Source organism: Corythoichthys intestinalis, chromosome 22 (genome assembly GCF_030265065.1).
Source record: "Corythoichthys intestinalis isolate RoL2023-P3 chromosome 22, ASM3026506v1, whole genome shotgun sequence".
In the NCBI taxonomy this organism is placed as follows: Eukaryota; Metazoa; Chordata; class Actinopteri; order Syngnathiformes; family Syngnathidae; genus Corythoichthys; species Corythoichthys intestinalis.
This window is the reverse complement of record NC_080416.1, coordinates 27,706,674-27,729,621: the sequence shown is the minus strand read 5'-3', so window position 1 is coordinate 27,729,621 and position 22,948 is coordinate 27,706,674. Positions and strand designations below refer to the sequence as shown.

The 22,948-nt window shown below is 39.3% G+C and overlaps 1 protein-coding gene across 2 annotated transcripts in view; it reads left to right on the top strand.

Annotated features, from left to right (window-relative positions):
• Positions 1 to 22,948, top strand: part of LOC130910728 (POU domain, class 2, transcription factor 1-like) — a 257,235-nt gene that overhangs the window by 37,730 nt on the left and 196,557 nt on the right. For both annotated transcript variants that reach the window (XM_057828254.1, XM_057828253.1), the window contains one exon: positions 8,667 to 8,847. In XM_057828254.1, the coding sequence (XP_057684237.1) occupies positions 8,748 to 8,847 (100 nt within the window). In that variant the 5' untranslated portion in view covers positions 8,667 to 8,747. The remainder of the gene's footprint in view (positions 1 to 8,666; positions 8,848 to 22,948) is intronic.

Below are 22,948 nucleotides of genomic sequence, written 5' to 3'. Positions count from 1 at the left end.
ATTCTTCCTTGCAAAACAGCTCGAGCTCAGTGAGGTTGGATGGAGAGTGTTTGTGAACAGCAGTCTTCAGCTCTTTCCACAGATTCTCGATTGGATTCAGGTCTGGACTTTGACTTGGCCATTCTAACACCTGGATACGTTTATTTTTGAACCATTCCATTGTAGATTTGGCTTTATGTTTTGGATCATTGTCCTATTGGAAGATAAATCTCCGTCCCAGTCTCAGGTCTTGTGCAGATACCAACAGGTTTTCTTCCAGAATGTTCCTGTATTTGGCTGCATCCATCTTCCCATCAATTTTAACCATCTTCCCTGTCCCTGCTGAAGAAAAGCATGCCCAAACCATGATGCTGCCACCACCATGTTTGACAGTGGGGATGGTGTGTTCAGGGTGATGAGCTGTGTTGCTTTTACGCCAAACATATCGTTTGGCATTGTGGCCAAAAAGTTCAATTTTGGTTTCATCTGACCAGAGCACCTTCTTCCACATGTTTGGTGTGTCTCCCAGGTGGCTTGTGGCAAACTTTAAAGGAGACTTTTTATGGATATCTTTGAGAAATGGCTTTCTTCTTGCCACTCTTCCATAAAGGCCAGATTTGTGCAGTGTACGACTGATTGTTGTCCTATGGACAGACTCTCCCACCTCAGCTGTAGATCTCTGCAGTTCATCCAGAGTGATCATGGGCCTTTTGGCTGCATCTCTGATCAGTTTTCTCCTTGTTTGAGAAGAAAGTTTGGAAGGACGGCCGGGTCTTGGTAGATTTGCAGTGGTCTGATGCTCCTTCCATTTCAATATGATGGCTTGCACAGTGGTCCTTGAGATGTTTAAAGCTTGGGAAATCTTTTTGTATCAAAATCCGGCTTTAAACTTCTCCACAACAGTATCTCGGACCTGCCTGGTGTGTTCCTTGGTTTTCATAATGCTCTCTGCACTTTAAACAGAACCCTGAGACTATCACAGAGCAGGTGCATTTATACGGAGACTTGATTACACACAGGTGGATTCTATTTATCATCATCGGTCATTTAGGACAACATTGGATCATTCAGAGATCCTCACTGAACTTCTGGAGTGAGTTTGCTGCACTGAAAGTAAAGGGGCCGAATAATATTGCACGCCCCACTTTTCAGTTTTTTATTTGTTAAAAAAGTTTAAATTATCCAATAAATGTTGTTCCACTTCACGATTGTGTCCCACTTGTTGTTGATTCTTGACAAAAAAATAAAATTTCATATCTTTATGTTTGAAGCCTGAAATGTGGCAAAAGGTTGCAAGATTCAAGGGGGCCGAATACTTTTGCAAGGCACTGTGTGTGTGTGTATATATATATATATATATATATGTATATATGTATATATATTAGGGGTGTAACGGTACACAAAAATCTCTGTTCGGTACGTACCTCGGTTTTGAGGTCACGGTTTGGTTCATTTTCGGTACAGTAAGGAAACAAAATGCAAAATATAAATGTGCTAGTTTATTACACACTTTTGTGCTTTCAACAATAGGAACAGTAGCCTATACAAAGCTAGAATTCTGCTCAAAAAGTAGCAGGTATTTAAAGATAATAATCCAACAACAATTTGCCTTTCAGACCCCGCGTATTGGTCAGCTTTCTTTCTGAGAGCAAGAAGAAAAAAGAAGTCCTGTGCTAAAGAGAAAAGCAATCCCAATGACAAAGATTTTAACATGTATTTTACAAATGAAATTCCTCAATGAATCATTTTTTTTCCTATGAACGGTTTTCAAAAGCTTTATTGGTGGATTTTCTCAAGTTAAAGCGCCACACAGAAATTAATAAATTTGTTTGTGTAAGCAGGATCTGTATATTATTCTTGTTATTTAAATACAGGTGTTTTAGCTCATTTCAATTTATTTTATTTAAATGCGGTATTATTTATTTTACTATGTGTTTATATTTTACAAATGTGATGTAATATTCATTTATATTGTTTATTTTATGTTGTATAACTTTAGTTCCTATGTGAATATTAGTTCCTACTTGTTTTGTTGTGGTAGGAGGGTTTTGTATTGAATATGGGGCCGTGTTGGTTATTATTATAGCAGAGAAGACAACTGTAAATCAACAAAGACAAGTCAACTGTGCCCCAATCTACCACTCAAGAGATCTGATGGACTCAAAAAGTGGATTATGATTGCATATTAGTTTGAAAATCGACCGGATCCACCGTATTTTTACACGAGTGACTTCCGGTCTGCCCGGTCGGCTAGCTAGTAGTATTGACGCAGGAGGGCCGCGCCTCGTGTCAAATAATAAACTCTGGCGTTGTTTTCGTGTGCATCGCATTGAGCCACTTCTGGAACGCAACACGCGGCCGCACTGCGACTGGTGTGCATTCGCTGATTAACTTTAACGGCCGCGTTTCACTGCGTTCTCGCGGCGGCCACGTTGTTGCACCGTAGACATTTCTTACTGTCCTACCGTATTGGTCCTCATTATAGTAGGGAAGACGGAGTAAATATAATCTACACAAAGAAACTGTAACCCGATCGACTCACAGCCTCGAAAAGTAAGGGTTACATTACGTCAGAAACTCGTTCGGTACGCCTCTGTTCCGAACTGAACGCCAAGTACCGAAACGGTTCAATACAAATACATGTACCGTTACACACAGCTTCCTATGCGGCGAAACATTTTACACAATGCTCAGCATGCTTGCACAAGCATCCACACGCATACGCACATCTGTTCACAAAAAAGCGGCGAGTACTCACTATCTTTGTTTTTATTGAGTTTTACCTTTTAATTTCCCCAAAAATACTTTTTGCATCTATTACTCTCATACTTTTAACTAGGTTTGGGCATTGAGCATCGATGGGACCCGGTTTTAACAATCCGGTTCTCACAGAACCGTTCGAATTTTAATAGTTCGATTCATATTTCGATGCCCTGACCGCCGAGCGGAAAAAAATGCTGCCGAAAACCACGAAGAAGCAGCTACAAGAAGTGCATGTTTGTGCATTGCAACTTGATTTCCACCATGGACATGGTGTGGTGGCGCTCAAAAGTTTGGCTTAACTTTACAAAAAAAAATGACCAGTCAGCTCAGTGCAACATTTGCAACACAACTATATCATGCAAAGGTGGCTGCACGACCAATTATGCACAACCGGCTTCATGGAATATAGAGCAAAGCTAGCCGAGTTCTACATAGTTGAAACGCTGCGCCGTCAGAACTAGGTAAGTAAAACAATACATTACGTCTGTCTTCTGCTGCTGCCGCGATCCTACCCCGGATTAAGCAGTAGATGGATAGATGTAAAATAGTACGAGAATAAGTCGTATTATTACGTCGGGCTATAGTTGATATCATGTCTAAAGAACTAGATGCAAAATGAAAGACTTGGCGGCGTTAGAACATATAAAGTGAAATAGATGCGAAATGACTCTCTGGTGTTAAACAGCCGCGATCTTAAAGCAGTAGACGCCTCAGTTAAAATCAACAGTATTAAAAGGATTTTTGTTTGGGAATCTGTTGTGTTGCTTATTTCGAAAGAAGCAGCCATATAAAGCATTCGATTACTTTTTTTAATAAACTCGAAGCAATGAAAACAAAGCATCACATCACAAAGCATCCTATCCAGACGCTCTCATCTATTCTTCGCCGCATTATACGTTCACACTCCGACAGCGCCACTCGCTGGCTGAACTCGTATTGTCACAACATAAACATTGCATGTGTCTGTAAACACAACAGAACTGGTTTTACAAATAAGGAAACATTATTTTGCCTCATCTACATCAAATTATAATCAATAGAAGAATTTATGCTAATGCTTCGTTGTAGCTCCCAGCTAAGGTACATGTATGGCAAAAGAATAAAAGTAAGTGTTTTCTCCGTGAGCTTTTGAAAAATATCTTTGTGAAAGTGCACTCCTGTGGAAAGAAACTTCATCACATTCGAGTTCAAAGACATATGTATAAGGCGGAAAACACAGACAAGACTGAAAAAGCACTTTCTGCTCTTGCACTCCTCTTTAAAATAAACTGCTGTATTTTAAGCCCAAAAAAAACCAACTTGTGTTTGATACAACAATGTCTATATGCTGCCATGGCACATTCATGGCGCATTAAGCCCCCGAACTATTTTTAATTTGTCCGTTTTACCCTGGAAATACCCGTTTACAGACGTCGCGGAACCGCTTTTGTTTTAAAGGGATCCTCTATTTTTAAGACAAGTAATTCTTAAAAGATAAATGTTAGTATGAGTTATAATAATTTGATATTAAAACCTCTCTTAATGTTTTGGTTTTAATAAAGTTTGTAAAATTATTTTAAGTGATAGGTCGCCATTCTTGTTACGTCGCAGCGCATGACGTCACTGGTCCTGTTGACAAAATTCCAGCGTGTCACTCGTTAGCTTTCCCAACATGTCGTCGGTTCTACCCTTCCAATTTGAACCAGATCTGAAAAGTGAGGAGCAGGACAGCACTGTCGGTCGTTCACAAGACGAGCTTCAGGGAAAAATGCGTGCAGCAAATACCTGATAAGACAAAAGTTGGGCAAAAGTCTCAATGACAACAGAGCGAGAGAATGTATGCTGTTGGGAACTCCGATTTTATTAGCAGATATTCAAGGTAAGCATATTGTGTTTTCAAACTTATCCCAGTGTGATCATGTAGATTGTTAGCATCCAGAGCTGTCGTGTGCTTTACATACAGTACAGGCCAAAGAGCACACCTTTTGTAATCCATATCTTGTACATTGCAACGCGTGGTAGGTAGGATACGTGTATGAAAGTACAAAAAAGGGGAGAAGCTTCCACCTATGCAAATTTTATTCACAAAAAATATTTCCACCTTGACCACACTTCACTCGGGAGCTCAGCAGTACGCAAACACGCGTTCCCTGACGAACTCCAACATTGTTGTAAGGTCGATGTCAGAGTCACTGTCGTCACTGTAGCGTGCCATAGCGCTTTGATTATTTGATATGATTTGGGGAAAACTCCCGCGAAGAACAGTCAACAAAAAAGATAGCAATAGTAATCCAAATCTGCGTTTTTTACTCACTCGAAGATCCAGGAATTAGACCGATCGCATGGCAATGTTGCAGCTGCGATCAGGCTGTCGATTCCACAAAATAGACTGATCCGAAAAGCTGCTGTGGGACCGACGAATAAAAAAAAAAAAAAAAGATCCGAAACCAATATTGCAGACGCGGTGGGACCGTCGGATCCAGAAAAAATACGGATCCCTTACTTGACTGAGGATCGAGGAAAAATGTTTGGGCGCCAGTTGTAACGTGTGGTGGGTAGGATACGTGCATACAGCAACCAAAAAGGGGGAGAAGCTTCAACTTATGCACATTTATTCACTAAAAATAATAATTCCACCTTGACCACTCACTTCATTCCCCTTGTTTCCATTTGACTGGAAATTGCATCCAAAAGCAGCACATCGTGGCATTTTACTTCGCGAGTTTAGGCAGCAATAAGCAATTGTTGAACACGCTACACATTTGGAAAGATCCCAATGATGTCATCACTGCGAGCCCTCAAACCATGGCGCCAACTATCGGTCAAAATATGTAGTAAATATTATAAAATATTGCCATTGATTTAACATTTTATGTGTTTCTAACAACATATTTTGGTACAAGAGAACAATTGGGGTTTATTAGAGCCTACATGTATTTAAAGTAGAGGATCACTTTAACCCAGCCATAAAACGAAGGTAATTAATTATATTATTCAAAATGTCATTTTTAGCTTAGAATCATTAATTGATGTCTAATATTTCAATGAAAAAAAAAAAAAAAACACTAAAGACTTTAAAAAATTATTCACTTGCATATTTTAAACTTCTAAACAGATTACGTCACAATGGAAAAAAAGGTGTCTGCAAAAAAGTCATGGATATCTACCTCATAACTATTGCTTAGTTGTATTTATTTTTTTACTGTCGCATTTTCTCAGATTTGTTAGATGATAAATCATCGATCCAAACAAAGAAAAATTGAAAAACAAAAATCTTTTAAAAGGGTAAAAATATGAAAAAGAAAATCTTGACCACTCCTTGATGTCTGCGATTTCTGCATAGCGACTCTTGTTATATTAGCATGTTTCACCCATAAAATCCCCCAAAACTCCAGCTGTAGCCATTCACAGCTGTGTCTTGACACTCAGTGATACATGTTACATGGAGTTTTTGGATCGAAACAAGGTAAGTCCGCGATAATATCTCGATAAAGTCATGGCGTTTGTAATTCTGCTATCGCGTGCTCTCACCTCCAGATAGGGTGTTGCTGTTTAAAACACATTTTTATTTTAAAAATGCCCTCCTGTTAAAAAAATTTCTCCCCCCAGAAAAATTGAGATTTTAAGCTTTCCAATGATGTATCACACATGCATAGGGGACAATTTTGAAAGTTGGCCAAATTGGGGGGTCTCGGAGCGGAACTTCAAGGCACCCGAGTGTTTTCCGCCATATACAGGTTAAAAATAACCCTGTGAGAAGTTCATATAATTTATAAATTTCATCATTGTATTAATAATAAAAAAAAAAAATCATATAAATGATTTAAGTTCATATAACTTTAATAATAATTAAAATATATTTAAAAAATTTAAACTATAGATTTTTTGACCTTGCCTTTTTTTTTTTTTTTTTGACCCTGCCTCTTAACTCATTCACTCCCAGACATTTTCACCGGTGCAACCCTCTTCGCTCCCGGCCGTTTTACTGGATTTTGGCTGATTTTGCAAGGCCCACAGAAAATTCTGTTCTATTGCTATATAAACATGGAACCCACCACAAGAAAGATTACTCTCTTCTTTCACCAGAAAAAAAGTAAGTTCATATCTTTTTCCATTCTTTAGAAGTCAGCATTAGAAAATAGCTTCGTTTGAGCAATTTTCCAATTTCTGATGGAAAAAACAGAGAAATTGAGCTTTTTGTAAAAGCATACATTTCAAACATAACTTTGACTTTAACACAGCTATTTTCTGCTTTTGTGACATCCCAAACATCTAAATGTTTTCATTCTACAAAATAACATAAACAGCAAGACAAATAAAGCTTTTGATAGCAAAGTAACAATTTACTCACACATAACTAAACTATTGAACTGAGAGAGGTAAACTTTTCCCTCATCGCTGCCTGTCTCATAAATATGGATTTTTTTGTTAGTCTTTCTTTTGTGGTGACCACTACCTCGTGGCGGAGTTCGCCTGGGGAACTTGTGTTCCTGGGTGGGAACTGGTTTGGCCATGCGCGTTTCCGGCTGGGTCGCGGGACACTGGAGGGTGCGGGGGACGCGGGCGGCCGAGCACGGCGGGCAGCACGGACTCGACGGCATCGTCCGCTGCACTGGTGGTCTAGGTCGTTCTGCTTGGTCGTCCAGCGCCTGGCATCCCGGGCGTCCTCCCGGTTGTTCTGCCCGGTGGTCCGCCGCCTGGCATCCTGGAAGTCCATTCGGTCATCTTCCGCCGGGGCCGTGCGGCCCAGTCGTTCGTTCCGCTGAATTTGGTTGCGGGTTTTACCAATTGCGCTACTGCCCTCCAGTGGCCAGTTTTATTCCTTTAAAATGGATTTTCAGCATTGTGCTTTGGAGCTAAGTTGAATCAGAACCTAGAGATGTCTCTTGTGAAAAAAAACGTAAAAGATGTATAAATAGGTCTTTGGGACACTAAAACAATTAAAAATAGAACGAATTTGTACGTTTTTGGGAGCAAATGAGTTAAAAGAATTTGAATCGAGAATCGGAACTGGAATCGTTCAATTTCAAGCGATGCCCAACCCTATTTTAACCATTGTGTTTTTTGATGGTCGCTTTAAAGCAGTTGACCACATTAGTCACGTACATTTTGGGAGAACACCGGCCCAAATGTTAGGCTGGCCCACAGGGAAGTGTCCCAATCATCCCGATTAGCCACTCCGGGCCTACCTATACGCCCTTGATTTCAACATGTTAAATTCCAATTTAAAATTTCTGAGGTTCAATTAAAGAATCGTTTTTTTTCTACCATTCTACGTGTTTTATTTCTGGATTGGTTTAGGAAGAGAAAAAAATCATTCCAAATTCCAACTCCGCTGGCACAGATATACTTCCACACATTTGCCCCTTTCACCTTTGTAAAGAACTGTAATACATATGTGTGTGTGCATTTGTGTGTGTCAGGGGGGCTTTGAAGGGGTGTAGAGAGAGCGAGGGGGAGAAAAGGGGGGCTGGGGGTGTGTGTAAAAGCGGGGGTGGGTGTCTCTTGTCTCTTCTATCCCGGCTGAGGCGCCTCGCAGGCAGCAGAGCGCGTTGAGGCTGCGCGGCGACAGAGCCGGACCGGTCGTTAGGGGGATCCAAAGAACGGAGAACCAATATCCACATGGATTTACTCGTAGCTTGATCAGCTGACGCCATTTGGAGGCGCTTTCTCCACTTTTGCTTTCCATGTGATTGATACAAGTGGAGAAAAAGACACTTTGCCTCCAGCCGGGGGGACCGCGGAAGCCAAGCGGAGCACATCGACCAGCCACGATGCCGTCTTTACGCACAAGAGCGGGAGCTTAGCTGCTCACCTGCACGCTCGCGCCCTTTTTCGATCTTTATCACAGCCAAAGAGAAATCAGGAGGAGAAAAAAAAAATACGAGAACTAAAGATAATATTCAAAAGAAAACCAGAAAAAGCTTTTTTTTTTGTCTGAACAGAAGATCCCAGGGAGAACTAACGACGAGAGGAGAGCACAATAAAAAAGGAGCAAAGAAGGGGTCCCAGGTTGACGGAGGACCATGTTTGTCCCCCTGCCGGTGCCCTTCGTCTTTCAGAGAACTGCGTCCGACTTCAGCGCCTGGAGACTCAAGTCGTCGCTGGCTCCGCGGTCCAGCCCCGGTAAGATTTGATTCTAAGCTCGGCTTCATTTCAACTAAAAAATGCCTAATTAAGGTCATTTGCATGACTAAATTGGGAATAGTCCCAATTTTATGGGCGAAAACATTGATCCCAGGAGTCAAAAATTGCTCGAGAAAATTTCATGCAGACTTAATAACTTTCACAAATTCATTTTGACCCCAAAACACTTTTTTTAGTCAGTACATAAAAATAAAACAAAACAAACACATTATTCTTCACCTCAACACTAGATATGACAAGTGACTATTTTTGGTAATTAAAAAACATGCCTGTGTGTCGGGTCTTCATTACTGAATTATTAATCATTATTTGAATATGATTTTTCATGAATATATAAAAGGATAGGTCATTTAAATCTTTTAACAAAAACTAAGAATCAGTAAAAACAGAAATACACTCTGGATATGAACCTCGTTAACACTAGCGTAGATATATATTTTTAAAAAAAAAAAATTTTTTTTCTTTCGTAACCTTCAACTCAATTCCTGCCATTGACAACCATAGGCGTCCAATTCATTTAAACTAGGAGGACTACTTGTAAATGCTCATCTTTCATTTCCATCCATTTTGGCAAGGGCGAATGATAACGGTTTACACTCCCAGTCAAAATGGATTGGACGTCGATCGCCGTCAATGGCAGCCGATGAGCTAAATGAAGGCCCTATAAAGGGTTAAACAAAAAATATACATGTTTAATGTTACATTTTTTGAAAGAGGACCTTGAATGGAAATCCACGTGAATTATAAATCAAAAGTTTTCACTATGTAGAATTCACAAACAGGTGAAGCAGAGAGGGAATTGATCATTTATTTATCAAAGATCAGTTCACCGTATAATTTGCATTCATTAGCAATTTTGTCAATATGCTAACACTTACATTGTTGTCATTCCTACATCATTCCATGCTTCGGGTTCATGGTCATCTATTGATTAGCAGATATTGATCCGGGTCTGGGAAAAGCTCAGGCCTCGGGAAAAAGTTCAACTGCCAGTGGGAGCGGAAAAGAATTTTCTTGTCACAGAATAAGCAGAATTTTAAAAAAGTGTATTCATTATGTGTTTATAATTGAATGTGTAAGCTTGTCTTGCTTGAAACTTGCTATGTGCCTTGTGTGTACACTCGAGTGTGTGTGTGTGTGTGTGTGTGTGTGTTTTGGATGGCGTATTTGAAGATTACGATAGGAGCTGTGTAAAAAGGACAAGAAGAAGCAAGAGATAAAAAAAGGGAATTAATGTGTAGTGCTGCATTTAGATTTTAATGAAGTATGTAGACTAGTTATGTTGTGGTATTTTTAATCAACATTCATTCATTGAAATAAAATAGACATAATTTGTGGAGAGTCCAGAAAAATATATTTGGAACAAAATCCTGCTAAAATCTTAGTAGGCATGACTCCATCCAAGAATTTTCATTCAATGGTCAGTGTTTTATGGTATTGTGCTATTTTTGTACACAATCCAACTGACTTCTTATTAGAACCAAATGAATTCACTTTTTTTTAATCATTAACAGTATCTATTTTCAAATTCAATTTGAAATTTGCAAGAGATTAAAAAGTTAAACTCTGAAACAGTAATTCCACTGCTTATTTTTGTACAAAATCTGACTAAATTCTTAGATGTGACTTCCTGCAATGGTTTTGAACTCATTGGCTGCCATTGATGTCGCTAGACGACCAATTTGATTTGGGAGTGCTTGCAGCTAATGAACAAATGTTATGCCAGCATACAAGTGGCTTACTTGTGCAAAATTATCGTTTTAAAATAATTTTTGCCTAATTTCTAATTAGCAAATGCAATTATAGAAAAATAAAATGTTAATAAAACCAAAATTAATCCGATACAAAATACAATTACTGTGGTTATGGCCTCCAATGAGTCGATAAACTGGGTCTGCCCTAGTGCATTATAAGCCTGGCGGGCCCTGATCATCTCTCCCAGTCAAAATGAAACAGACATTGATGGCAACCAACGAGTTACTGGATCATAAGTCGCACCCGAGTAGAAATTGCACCAGCCAAAATACACAATGAAGAGGGGGAAAATGTATATGTCGCACTGGAGTGTAAGTTGAATTTTAGGGAGGTCATTTTACTTCATCAGAGACCAAGTACATACATTATACATTATAGTTAAGCCTGTCGCGATATGCAATAAGTCAATTAATCGCACGGTGAATAAAAATGAGGGCAGTAATATTCCCAGCTGTGATTTATTACCGTGTGTGTGTAACGGTACATGTATTTGTATTCAACAGTTTTGGTACGGAGTGCTCGGTTCGGAACGGAGGCATACCGAACGAGTTTCTCACGTAATGTAACCCTTACTTTTCGAGGCTGTGAGTCGATTAGGTTACAGTTTCTTTGTGTAGATTATATTTACTCAGTCTTCTCTCTACTATAATGAGGACCAACATGGTAGGACGGTGGACAGTATAACCCAGAAACGTCAACGGTGCGACAACTTGGCCGCCGCAAGAACGCAGTGAAACGCGGGCGCTAAAGTCAATCAGCCAATGCGCACCGGTCGCAGTGGAGCCACGTGTTACGCGTCCCAGAAGCTGCTAAACGCAATGCACGCGAAAAGAACGGCAGAGTTTATTATTTGACGCAAGACGCGGCACTCCTGCGTCAATACTACTAGCTAGGATCGGGCAGACCGGAAGTCATTCATGTAAAAGTACGGTGGATCCAGTCGATTTTCAAACTAATATGCAATCGTAACCCACTTTTTGAGTCCATCAGATCTCTTGAGTGGTAGATCGGGGCACAGTTGACTTGTCTTTGTTGATTTACTGCTGTCTTCTCTACTATAATAATAACCAACACGGCCCCGTGTTCAATACAAAACCCTTCTACCACAACAAAACAAATAGAAACTAATATTCACATAGGAACTAAAGTTATACAACATAAAATATACAATATAAATGAATACTACATCACATTTGTAAAATTATAAACACATAATAAAATAAATAATAGCCCATTTAAATAAAATAAAATGAGCTGAAACACCTGTAATTAAATAATAACAATACACAGATCCTGCTTACACAATTAAATTTATTAATTTCTGTGTGGCGCTTTAACTTGATTCATTGAGGCATTTCATTTGTAAAATATATGTTAAAATCTTTGTCATTGGGATTGCTTTTCTCTTTAGTACAGGACTTATTTTTTCTTCTTTCTTTCAGAAAGAAATCTGACCAATACGCAGGGTCTGAAAGCCAAATTGTTGTTGGATTATTATCTTTAAATACCCGCTACTTTTTGAGCAGAATTCTAGCTTTATATAGGTTAATGTTCCTATTGTTGAAAGCACAAAAGTGTGTAATAAACAACTAGCGCATTGATATTTTGCATTTTGTTTTCTTACTGTACCGAAAATTAACCGAACAGTGACCTCAAAACGTAAGTACCGAACCGAGATTTTTGTGTACCATTACACCCCTAGTGCGTACGTGCACATATTAGTGTTTGCATGTCAGAACACGTGCATGTTGATTGCAAATGAGACTCGATTTCCTTTCACACATGTTTATTGGTCAACACACCGTTCAGACATAGAAAATAAGGAAATACATCTATATTGAAATTTTTAAAATGTTAACATTGCTATGAGGCTAATGGAAAAAAAGACTACTGTATTGGCCCGAATATAAGACGGCCCTGATTATAAGACGACCCCCTCTTTTTTCAAGACTCAAGTTTGAAAAAAGACTTTTTGAACACCAAATTAATTTTTATACAGAAAATAATTACAGTACATCTGAAACAAATGATTATAACAATATATTTAAGAGAAAAAGCATGTTATTTTGCCTCGCCAAATCTTAATATCTGAACAATTAAAGATGTAAACTAAAGTGCAATCACATTCGTAAATGAATGGCTTCTGGTTTTTGAAATGTAAATAAACCAATCTATCGTGATAAAACAACAAAATTGTAATAACTGCATTAACCATCAAAGTGAAATCTAACTAACTGTACTCTTGAAACAAATCTGAATAAGGAAATACGTTGCAATAAAACAATGAAAACTGGTTAAACTTGAGAGTAGCTGAGATCTGTCATGACAGAACATCGCTTCAATGATATCTGGCGCCATCTAGCGTCGTGAATGGGTATAATGTCTAGACCGCGAATATAGGACGACCCCCACTTTTTCAGTCTTATTTCAATGCAAAAATACCGTCTTATATTCGGGCCAATACGGTATGTACTAACCACCTTAAACTACTATACTCCATTGGCAGTCTTCTCCAAAACACAAACTTGCGGTTAAAAGGTGACACTTCAAACATGAAGAAAATTTGCAAACAATACGGAAAAAAAAAAAAAAAAAAAGTCTGTCATCACATGCATGACAAAAGTAGAAGTGCACTTTTTTTCCCCTGAGTGGAAAGCTTACGGTTAGCGGCAGCTTAAACCCTAACCCCATGTCATGTTCAACATGTAAATAAAGATTTTCTGGAGTTAATTTCACTTCACATTCTACACTAACAATAGCTTTAAAATGACATGTAATATAAAAAAATATGACTGGCAATGAATAATTTTGCTTTAAATTGCTAACATGTACAATTTGCAGGACAGTCATTTTGGATCAGATATACACTTTTGATGGGCTCTAATTTGCAGATAAAAAATTTGGCATCGGGTTTCTCACCTATCGCATATTCTGCACCAAGCTAGCTTTCAAATGACTTGTTATGCATTTAAAAAAAAATATTATATTTAATATAGTTTGTGTTTTATTAAGAATAACAGTTGATTGTATTTGAATGGGTGATTTATAAAAAAAAAAAAAAAAAGACAAAAAAAAGACAAAAAAAAGACAATGATACTGCATATCGGCAATTTATGAGATAATATATCACCACTGAAATTTGTTTTGGCGACAGGCTTAATTATAGTAGTAATAAAAAGAACAAAGTGCTAAATAGATATCGGCTGATATATTAACATTTATTCAGATAATGATAAACAAAACAAACTCTTGATCTCCCTCAAAATCACGACCAAGTCCATTCACATCTTCAGTATCACTTTCGAAAGGCTGCACCAACTCGAAGTAGAGGGGACGCCTTAAGTATAGACTAATCCCAGCAAAACGACTGGAAGGAACCCTTCCGCCATTGCTGAGGTGTGCCACCCGCAACCCACAGCCAACAGCAATTACTGTTTACCGCCAAACTATGAAGAAAAAAAAAAAGTGCGACTTATATTCTGGAAAGTACGGTAAATGAGTGCCCTACAAATTGGCAAAGTCTATTTCCACCTGTGTGCCTACAAAACTATTCACTCGTTTCCAATGTGTGTACATGTGTGTACGTTTTGTGTGTTGTTTGTTTTCAAGGGGGACTGGAGGTGAAAGTGTCTTCCCTCTCCCTGCACCAGCACTGTCCCCATCCCACTATTCTGGCTCAGTCCATCCAGGCGGAAATATCTAATGGCCGCCGTGGGGGTGGGACGGGGTTTGGCGTGTATATACACGTATGTGTGTGTTAGGGGGTTTCTGGTAGATTTCATGTGGGGGTGTGTAGCGAGTGAGGCGTGGTAGGGTAATTCAGCCTATCACCTTAAGTAGATGTCAGTGGCAGGAGGGAAAAAAATGGCTGCGGCTTTAATGAGAGCTACTCGTGGACGTTTGACGGGCGACGCGTAATCACTGTTTGGGGGCCGCCAGGGTCACTTTGTCTGTCGGCGCTTTAAGAAATGAAAGTCAAAGAAAAGATGAATAATGAATGAGGCCTAACAGGGAGGGAGGATGACTTGATGCACTTTATTAGGTACACCTGGACCAGTCTAATGATGTCTAACGTATAAACTGCCTTTTAGCTTTTATATGACACTGTCGAAACAATATTCATTTAGCAAGATGTTTATTATTGCACGCGTATATTGTATTTGTATACAGTGGGGCAAATAAGTAGTCAGCCACTTATTGTGCAAGTTCTCCCACTTCAAAATATGAGAGAGGCCTGGAATTGTCAACATGGGTAAACCTCAACCATGAGAGACAGAATATGGGAGAGAAAAAAAAACAGAAAATCACATTGTTTGATTTTTAAAGAATTTATTTGCAAATCATGGTGGAAAAAAGGTATTTGGTCAATACCAAAAGTTCATCCCAATACTTTATGTACCCTCTGTTGGCAATAATGGAGGCCAAACGTTTTCTGTAACTCTTCACTCACTAGCTTTTCAAACACTGTTGCTGGTATTTTGGCCCATTCCTCTATGCAGAGGACTCAAATCCTGCACTGCCAAACGTGTCCCCCTGCTGAAGAGAATATGTATGAAGAGCGAATGTGTTATGGTCAGATGAAACCAAAATAGAACTTTTTGGTAGAAACACAGGTTCTTGTGTTTGGAGGAAAAAGAATCCTGAATTGCACCATACCCACTGTGAAGCATGGGGGTGGAAACATCATGCTTAGGGGCTGTTTTTCTGCAAAGGGACCAGGACGACTGATCTGTGTTATGGAAAGAATAAATGGCGCCAGGTATCGAGAGATTTTGAGTGAAAATCTCCTTCTATCGGCAAGGGCATTGAAGATGAGACGTGGCTGGGTCTTTCAGGATGACAATGATCCCAAACACACAGCCGGGGCAACAAAGGAGTGGCTTCGTAAGAAGCATTTCAAGGTCCTGGAGTGGCCTAGCCAGTCTCCAGATCTCAATCCCATAAAAAAATCTGTGGAGGGAGTTGAAAGTCCGTGTTGCCCAACGACAGCCCCAAAACATCACTGCTCTAGAGGAGATCTGCATGGAGGAATGGGCCAAAATACCAACAACACTGTGTGAAGAGCTTGTGAAGAGTTACAGAAAACGTTTGGCCTCCGTTATTGCCAACAAAGGGTACATAACAAAGTATTGAGATGAACTTTTGGTATTGACCAAATACTTATTTTCGACCATGATTTGCAAATAAATTCTTTAAAAATCAAACAATGTGATTTTTTTTTTTTTTTCCACATTGTCTCCCATGGTTGAGGTTTACCCATGTTGACAATTACAGGCCTCTCTAATATTTTCAAGTGGGAGAACTTGCACAATTAGTGGTTGACTAAATACTTATTTGCCCCACTGTATGTTTGTACTTTCACACTTCCATCTCAAATCAACCCTATTGAAATGAGCAGAAGTATTTACCGTATTGGCCCGAATATAAGACGGTGTTTTTTGCATTGAAATAAGACTGAAAAAGTGGGAGTCGTCTTATATTCGCGGTCTAGACGTTATTCCCATTCATGACGCTAGATGGCGCCAGATATCATTGGAGCGATGTTCTGTCATGACAGATCGCAGCTACTCTCGTTTAAACAGTTTGCAATATTTTATTGCAATGATTTTCCTTATTCAGATTTGTTTCAAGACTACAGTTACAGTTAGACTTCACTTTGATGGTTAACGCAGTTATTGCAATTTTGTTGTTTTATCGCAATAGATTGGTTTATTTACATTTCAAAAACCAGAAGCCATTCATTTACGAATGTGATCGCACTTTAGTTTACATATTTAAATGTTCAGATATTAAGATTTAAATGAGGCAAAATAACATGCTTTTTCTCTCAAATATATTGTAATAATCATTTGTTTCAGAAGTACTGTAATTATTTTCTGTATGAAAATTAATTTGGTGTTCAAAAAGTCTTTTTTTTTTTTTTTCCAAACTTGAGTCTTGAAAAACACGGGGGTCGTCTTATAATCAGGGCCGTCTTATATTCGGCTTAATACGGTACTACACATATTTAAATGTATGGTCCTATTGATTAAACATTAGTCTACTCTATATTAACTCACAATAAGACAATGAGTTAATGTGCAGTTACATTAACTGCGTTAATCAATATGACTTAACTCTGAGTTAGACCAAGTTGCATGATTATCAAATTTGCTGGGGAAGCGTGTGTTGGTCAGGCGAAGTAAGCGTTTATAAAGTGATTGGTCGACGTATGACCTCATAATCACAACGCAATGCTCTGTTCTTCCATCGCCGTGGAAACCAATTGTTCACTGTGCACGTCACTTCGCTATTAAGTAGGGGTGGGAACCTATGGGTACATCACGATACGCTACGATTTGCGATAGAAAGCTCACGATGACGATAAACTCACGATATCAGGAAATTGTTCTGGAATATTTGACAAAACAACTAATAAACAGAAAAAAACAAGCTATTTTCATCCTTCTGCTGTGAATAGGAATGAGTTTCACTTAATTCCCTTTAAACTGGAGAGCGGCAGCTGTCATCCCTCCCACTTCTAACAGATGGACGTCTATGGCAGTCAGAGCCAACCAATGCCAGACAATTTGGCGGCATTTCACGTCATTACCTGTTGATTTTCGGTCACTTCTTTTTCCTTTTGGGGCATTCAAAGGTCACTTCTTGTTGATTTGGGGTTACTGAAAAGGAATTGACTCAAGAACATTGGCGGAGTTTGACTTTTGGGGCAGGGGGAGCACAATAGGTTGATGACCCTGAAACATAGTGTCAGCAATTAAATTAACATCCATGAATATGTATAGTAATAAGTTGAAAATGAGTGTTTTTTGTTTCCCGTCATTCTTGAGGGGAATTCTAAATCTGGCTGCTTAGGACAGCTATACTTTTCGCCAAGCTCGTCATCCATTGAATATGTTACGCCCGCCGGTGTCATACCAATGTAGTTACCCCCGTCAAAAATTGTATCCCCTGGGCAGAGCCACTGCGCTGCTCTGATTTGCTTAATTTCCGTGTTTTGGTGATGTAGTTATCTACAAAGTTTTAAAACATGGCCCATCCATCAAAAAATAAACTTTTTTTCTTTCGTATAATGGAACACGTACTGAACGTAAAAAAAGGCAATGTTTTACTGTTTTACTCGTAGGAGGACCTATAACTGTTATTACTGTAATTCAAGTCCTGTATGGAGTTTCTCCAGTTTAATAAACTGTGGTTCTTTTCTGGCTTCAATTAATTAAGTCGGCATAACTCATAACTTGTGTGTGTGTGTGCGCTCCCGCGGCCTGGGGATACAATTTTTGACAGGGATAACTATATTGGCAAGACAGGTGGTCATAGGCGGAGTTTGATTTTTGGGGCAGGGGGGGCACAACATGTTGATGACCCCGAAACGCAGTGTCAGCAATAAAATTAACTTACAAGAATATTTATAATAATAGTTGACAATGAGCGTTTTTTGTTTCCCATCCTTCTTGAGGGGAATTCCAAATCAGGTTGCTGAGGACAGCTTTACTTTTCGCCAAGATCGTCATCCATTGAATATGGTACGCCCCAATGTAGTTACTCTAGTCAAAATGGTATCCCCTGGGCGGAGCCATATGGAGGTAGATTTGTGTCTTTATTTTCAATCAAGAAAAAGTTGCTTCAATCCAAAAAAAAAATGTGTTTGAATGCAAGAATGAATTTGAAACTCAAAAAAAAAAAAAATGCATGTGAAAGTTATTTTTTATTTTTATTTTTATTTCTTTGGATTGAAGTCGTTTTTTTTTTTTTTTTTTTTTTTTTGATTAAAGCAACTTTTTTGATTGAACTAATGTTAATTTGTGTTTGGGCCACATTTTTGCTAGGACATTTTTGTCTTTACTGATCAATCAAAAAATAAGTTTCTTAAAAAAAAAAAAGATTTTCAAAAAGAAAAAATCACTCCAATCAAATAAGAATTTCAATCATAGAAAAAGTTTTTGAACGCAAAAAAAATATTTGCGATTGAAAAATTTGCATTTGAACGTTTAGTTTTTTATTTAAAAAAGTTTTCTTTGATTGAAGCAATCCTTTTTGTGTTTGGGCCGTATTATGATTAGAACATTTGTGTCTAAATCATTCAATCCCCAAAAAAGGTTCAATCAAAAAATATATATTTTCAATCAAAGAAAAAAAATCATTTAAAAAATTTTTCCTAACATATATATATATGTATATATATTTTTATTTTATTATTATTATTATTATTATTTTTAATTATATTTTAATTATATGCAAAGCAAATGACCGTCTTAAGTGCTCGAAAAATAATTTTGACCCATCATAATTTTGTTGTTGTTGTTAATTTCATTCATTTTTGTTGCAGTTTTATTGCTTTACAACTTTTAGATATATAGGAAAGTCAATTACATGCAATGACACTTTTAGGCCACCAGGGGGGCCTGGCCCCCTGCCCCCCTTTAAAATCCGCTTATGCAGGTGGTGGCTCTGTTGTACAATTAGCGTCTAGGGGGCAAATTGAAACGTCGCTCACCATTTTGGTGGTGCTCTGATGTCTCATGGTCCACATTTTCAATCCTTGGTTCTTACTCTGTAGTTGTTGTCGCTTTTGAAAGCTTAGGTTTGAAAAAATTACGTATATCCATCTTCGGTCCTCGGGTGGTTTTGGCTAAGCAAAGTAAATGACAGTCTAAGGTGCTAGTCACATGATCTGTTCGAAAAAAATTTTGACCAATTATAAAAATATCTTTTTTTTGTTCATTTCATTCATTTTTGTTTGTTTTATTACAACTTTTATAGACAATATTTTAGTGGAAAACATTTAATTATAAAATCATGTATAGGAAAGTCAATTACATGCAATGACACTTTTCGGCCACCTTTAATGGTGACGTCTCATTGGTGAAACTGGTAGAGCTATTGTTGGCATCTTGGCAAAAAAATATATAATCTGTAGAGTAAATAAGAAAAATGACTAGTGTAGCCCAAAGAGTTAGAGTAGCGCAAGTAAAAAATTTGGTGCGGTAAAACTACTCTTAGAAGTAATTTTTTCTTAAAAGTTACTCAAGTAAATATAACTGAGTAAATGTAGCGCGGTACTTTCCTACCCACCTCTGATTGTCACACCCCTACTATTAACTTACTGGATTTTAAATTCTGTTCTATTGCTATATAAACATGGAACCCACCAAAAGAAAGATTAGCCTCTCTTCTTTCAGCAGGAAAAAAAAGTTCTTTTTCCGTTCTTTAGACATCAGCATTAGAAAATAGCTTAGTTTGAGCAATTTTCCAATTTCTGATGAAAAAAGAGAAATGGAGCTTTTTGTATGTAACGGGTACACAGAAAGTGTATCCGTTGTAGCACGTGGAAACCTCCCCGCCGATTCCTTCATGTAAGGTCGCTAGCTCAAGCTTATTGGCGCAGTGGTTACCGAGCTTGCCTGCCGACTAGAATTGTCGCGGCGCGCGGGTTCGCGTCCTGTATCTGTTGTAGCATGTGGAAACCTCCCCGCCGATTCCTTCATGTAAGGACGCTAACGGCTGCGCCGTTGGCTCGAGCTTTATTGGCGCAGTGGTTACCGAACTTGCCTGCCGACTAGAATTCGTCGCAGCGCGCGGGTTCGCGTCCCAGCCTAGTCAGAGGTGGGAGCGGAACGCGGGGCGGCACAGATCAGACTCGGGTTACAAATGGGGGCTCGTCCGGGATCGGCAGCGAAGGTTTCGGGGGGAGAGTGTAACGGGTACACAGAGCGTGTATCCGTTGTAGCACGTGGAAACCTCCCCAACGATTCCTTCATGTAAGGACGCTAACGGCTGTGCTGTTGGCTCGAGCTTTATTGGCGCAGTGGTTACCGAACTTGCCTGCCGACTAGAATTCGTCGCAGCGCGGGTTCGCGTCCCAGCCTAGTCAGAGGTGGGAGCGGAACGCGGGGCGGCACAGATCAGACTCGGGTTACATGTAAAAGCATACATTTCAAATATAACTGACTTTAACACAGCTATTTTTTTGCTTTTGTGACATCCCAAACATCTGAATATGGTTTTCCTTTTACAAAATAGCATAAACAACAAGACAATTAAAGCCTTTGATTGCAATGTAACAATTTATTTACACATAACTAAACTATTGAACTGAGAGATGACACTCTTGTGGCCGAGACAGCCGGGGTAAGCTTTTCCCTCATCGCCTCTTGTCTCATCAAGATGGATTTTTTTTTTGCCTTTCTTTTGTGGTGACCACTGCCTCGTGGCGGAGTTCGCCTGGGGAACTTGTGTGGGGGATGTTGTGTTCCTGGAGGGGAACTGGTTTGGTCGTGTGCGTTTCCGGCTGAGTTGCGGGACACTGGAGGGTCACGGGGGAAGCGAGTGGCCGAGCATGGCGGCACGGGCAATGCTTGGCGAGCAGCACAGACTCAATGGCATCGTCCGCTGCACTGGTGGTCCTGGTCGTTCTGCTCGGTCGTCCAGTGCCTGGCATCCCGGGGGTCCTCCCGGTTGGTCTTCTTGGTCGTCCGCCGCCTGGCATCCTGATGGACGTCCTCCTGGTCGTCGAACTTGGTCGTTCGTCGCCCGGCATCCCGGACGTCCTCCCGGTTGTCCTGCTTGGACTTCCCGTGCCTGGCGTCCTGGAAGTGCTCCTGGTCGTCCATTCAGTCGTCTTCCCGTGCGGCCCGGCCGTTCGTTCCATTGAATCGGGTTGCGTGTCTTAACCAAATGCGCTACTGCCCTCCATTGGCCATTTTTTTTTTTGCTTTAAAATGCATTTTCAGCATTGTGCTTTGGAGCAAAGTTGCATCAGAACCTATAACAGTCTCTTGTGAAAAAAACGTAAAAGATGTATAAATAAGTTTTTGGGACACTGAAACAATTAAAAATAGAACGTATTTATACGTTTTTGGGAGCAAATGAGTTGATCCTCTCCTACTGGTGACTTTCATATTCTAGTTTCCTGCCGAGTTTTAGCCTTCCTAAAGATCGCTTTCTTGTCTTCTAAAACCAAAACTGTTTGCATTTATTCTAGGGCTGTCAAAATTATCGCGTTAACGCGCGGTAATTAATTTTTTTCATTAATCACGTTAAAATATTTGACGCAATTAACGCACATGTCCCGCTCAGAAAGTATTCTGCCTTTTGGTAAGTTTTACAGCAAGGCTTTTTGCGCTGTCCAACAGCGAACTCTTGTGGTCGCTTTGCGACATTGTTTATTATTTTCTTCTTTTCTTTCTTCATAATGGCTGCACGACGTCTCGGGCTGATAATGTTGTGCTTATATGATCCTTGGACAAGATTTGTCCGTAAGTATGGTTGTTGTAAAGAATGTACATATTATGTTAGTGAGCGAAATGTTATATTTTTTGTATGAGACGCTTTTTGTTTATGTTTAGTGAACCTGTATAGCGTGCTAAGCTAACGTTGTTGCTAATGCAATGCTTGTGTACTTTTATTTTGTAGTTTTACGACGGTCTAAAGAGGACAACGGTTTGAGGCCATTTTATTAATAAATCAGATGAAAAAGGAAGAAGTCTAATTATTAAGGCGTCGTTCACTAGCTGTCTAGCTTTGGAAAAAGTAGACGCTTCGGAGTGAGGACAGCATAGACAGATTTAAATGACAGTAGAGTGAAATGCCCACTACAGTCCTTATGTACCGTATGTTGAATGTATGTATCCATCTTGTGTCTTGTCTTTCCATTCCAACAATTTATTTTACAGAATATATATATAATTTGCAGAAAAATATGGCATATTTTATAGATGGTTTGAACTGCGATTAATTGCGATTAATTACGATTAATTAATTTTTAAGCTGTAATTAACTCGATTAAAAATTTTAATCATTTGACAGCCCTAATTTATTCGCTTTCTACGATGTGGATGGCCACCAAACTTAATGAGAGAGTGCGGGTTGGAAGAGGAAGAATGAGTTTATTTTTTAACGATCAACAAATGCCCTCATCGTCGATTAAAATATGATATTGATCAATTTTGCTAGGTACATGGTCATGTACTTTAACTGCATGAGGTGTTTTATTCACATATTCTAGTTCTTTACAAGGTAATGTTATTTTTGTTAGAACATTCAAACCTGGTTGCGTTCTTAGGGGGTGTTTTGAAACATGTTGTGCTCGCATTAATGCATCGGAAAAGGAACTAAAGTGCGGATCAGAAGGTGGGGCGCTCATCCCTCTTCATCCTCGTCTGGTTTTTCTTTCATACAGTCTCTCCGGAGAGTTGGCAGCCGCCAATCCTTGTCTGTGCTTTTTGTGCCGCCAATTCGGTGTACTCCAAAGAAAAGAAGAAAAAAACAGGCGCTGTCTCGTCTCCCCAGCCGATGTCCAATTGGATTTGCCCGCCGCGGTCCG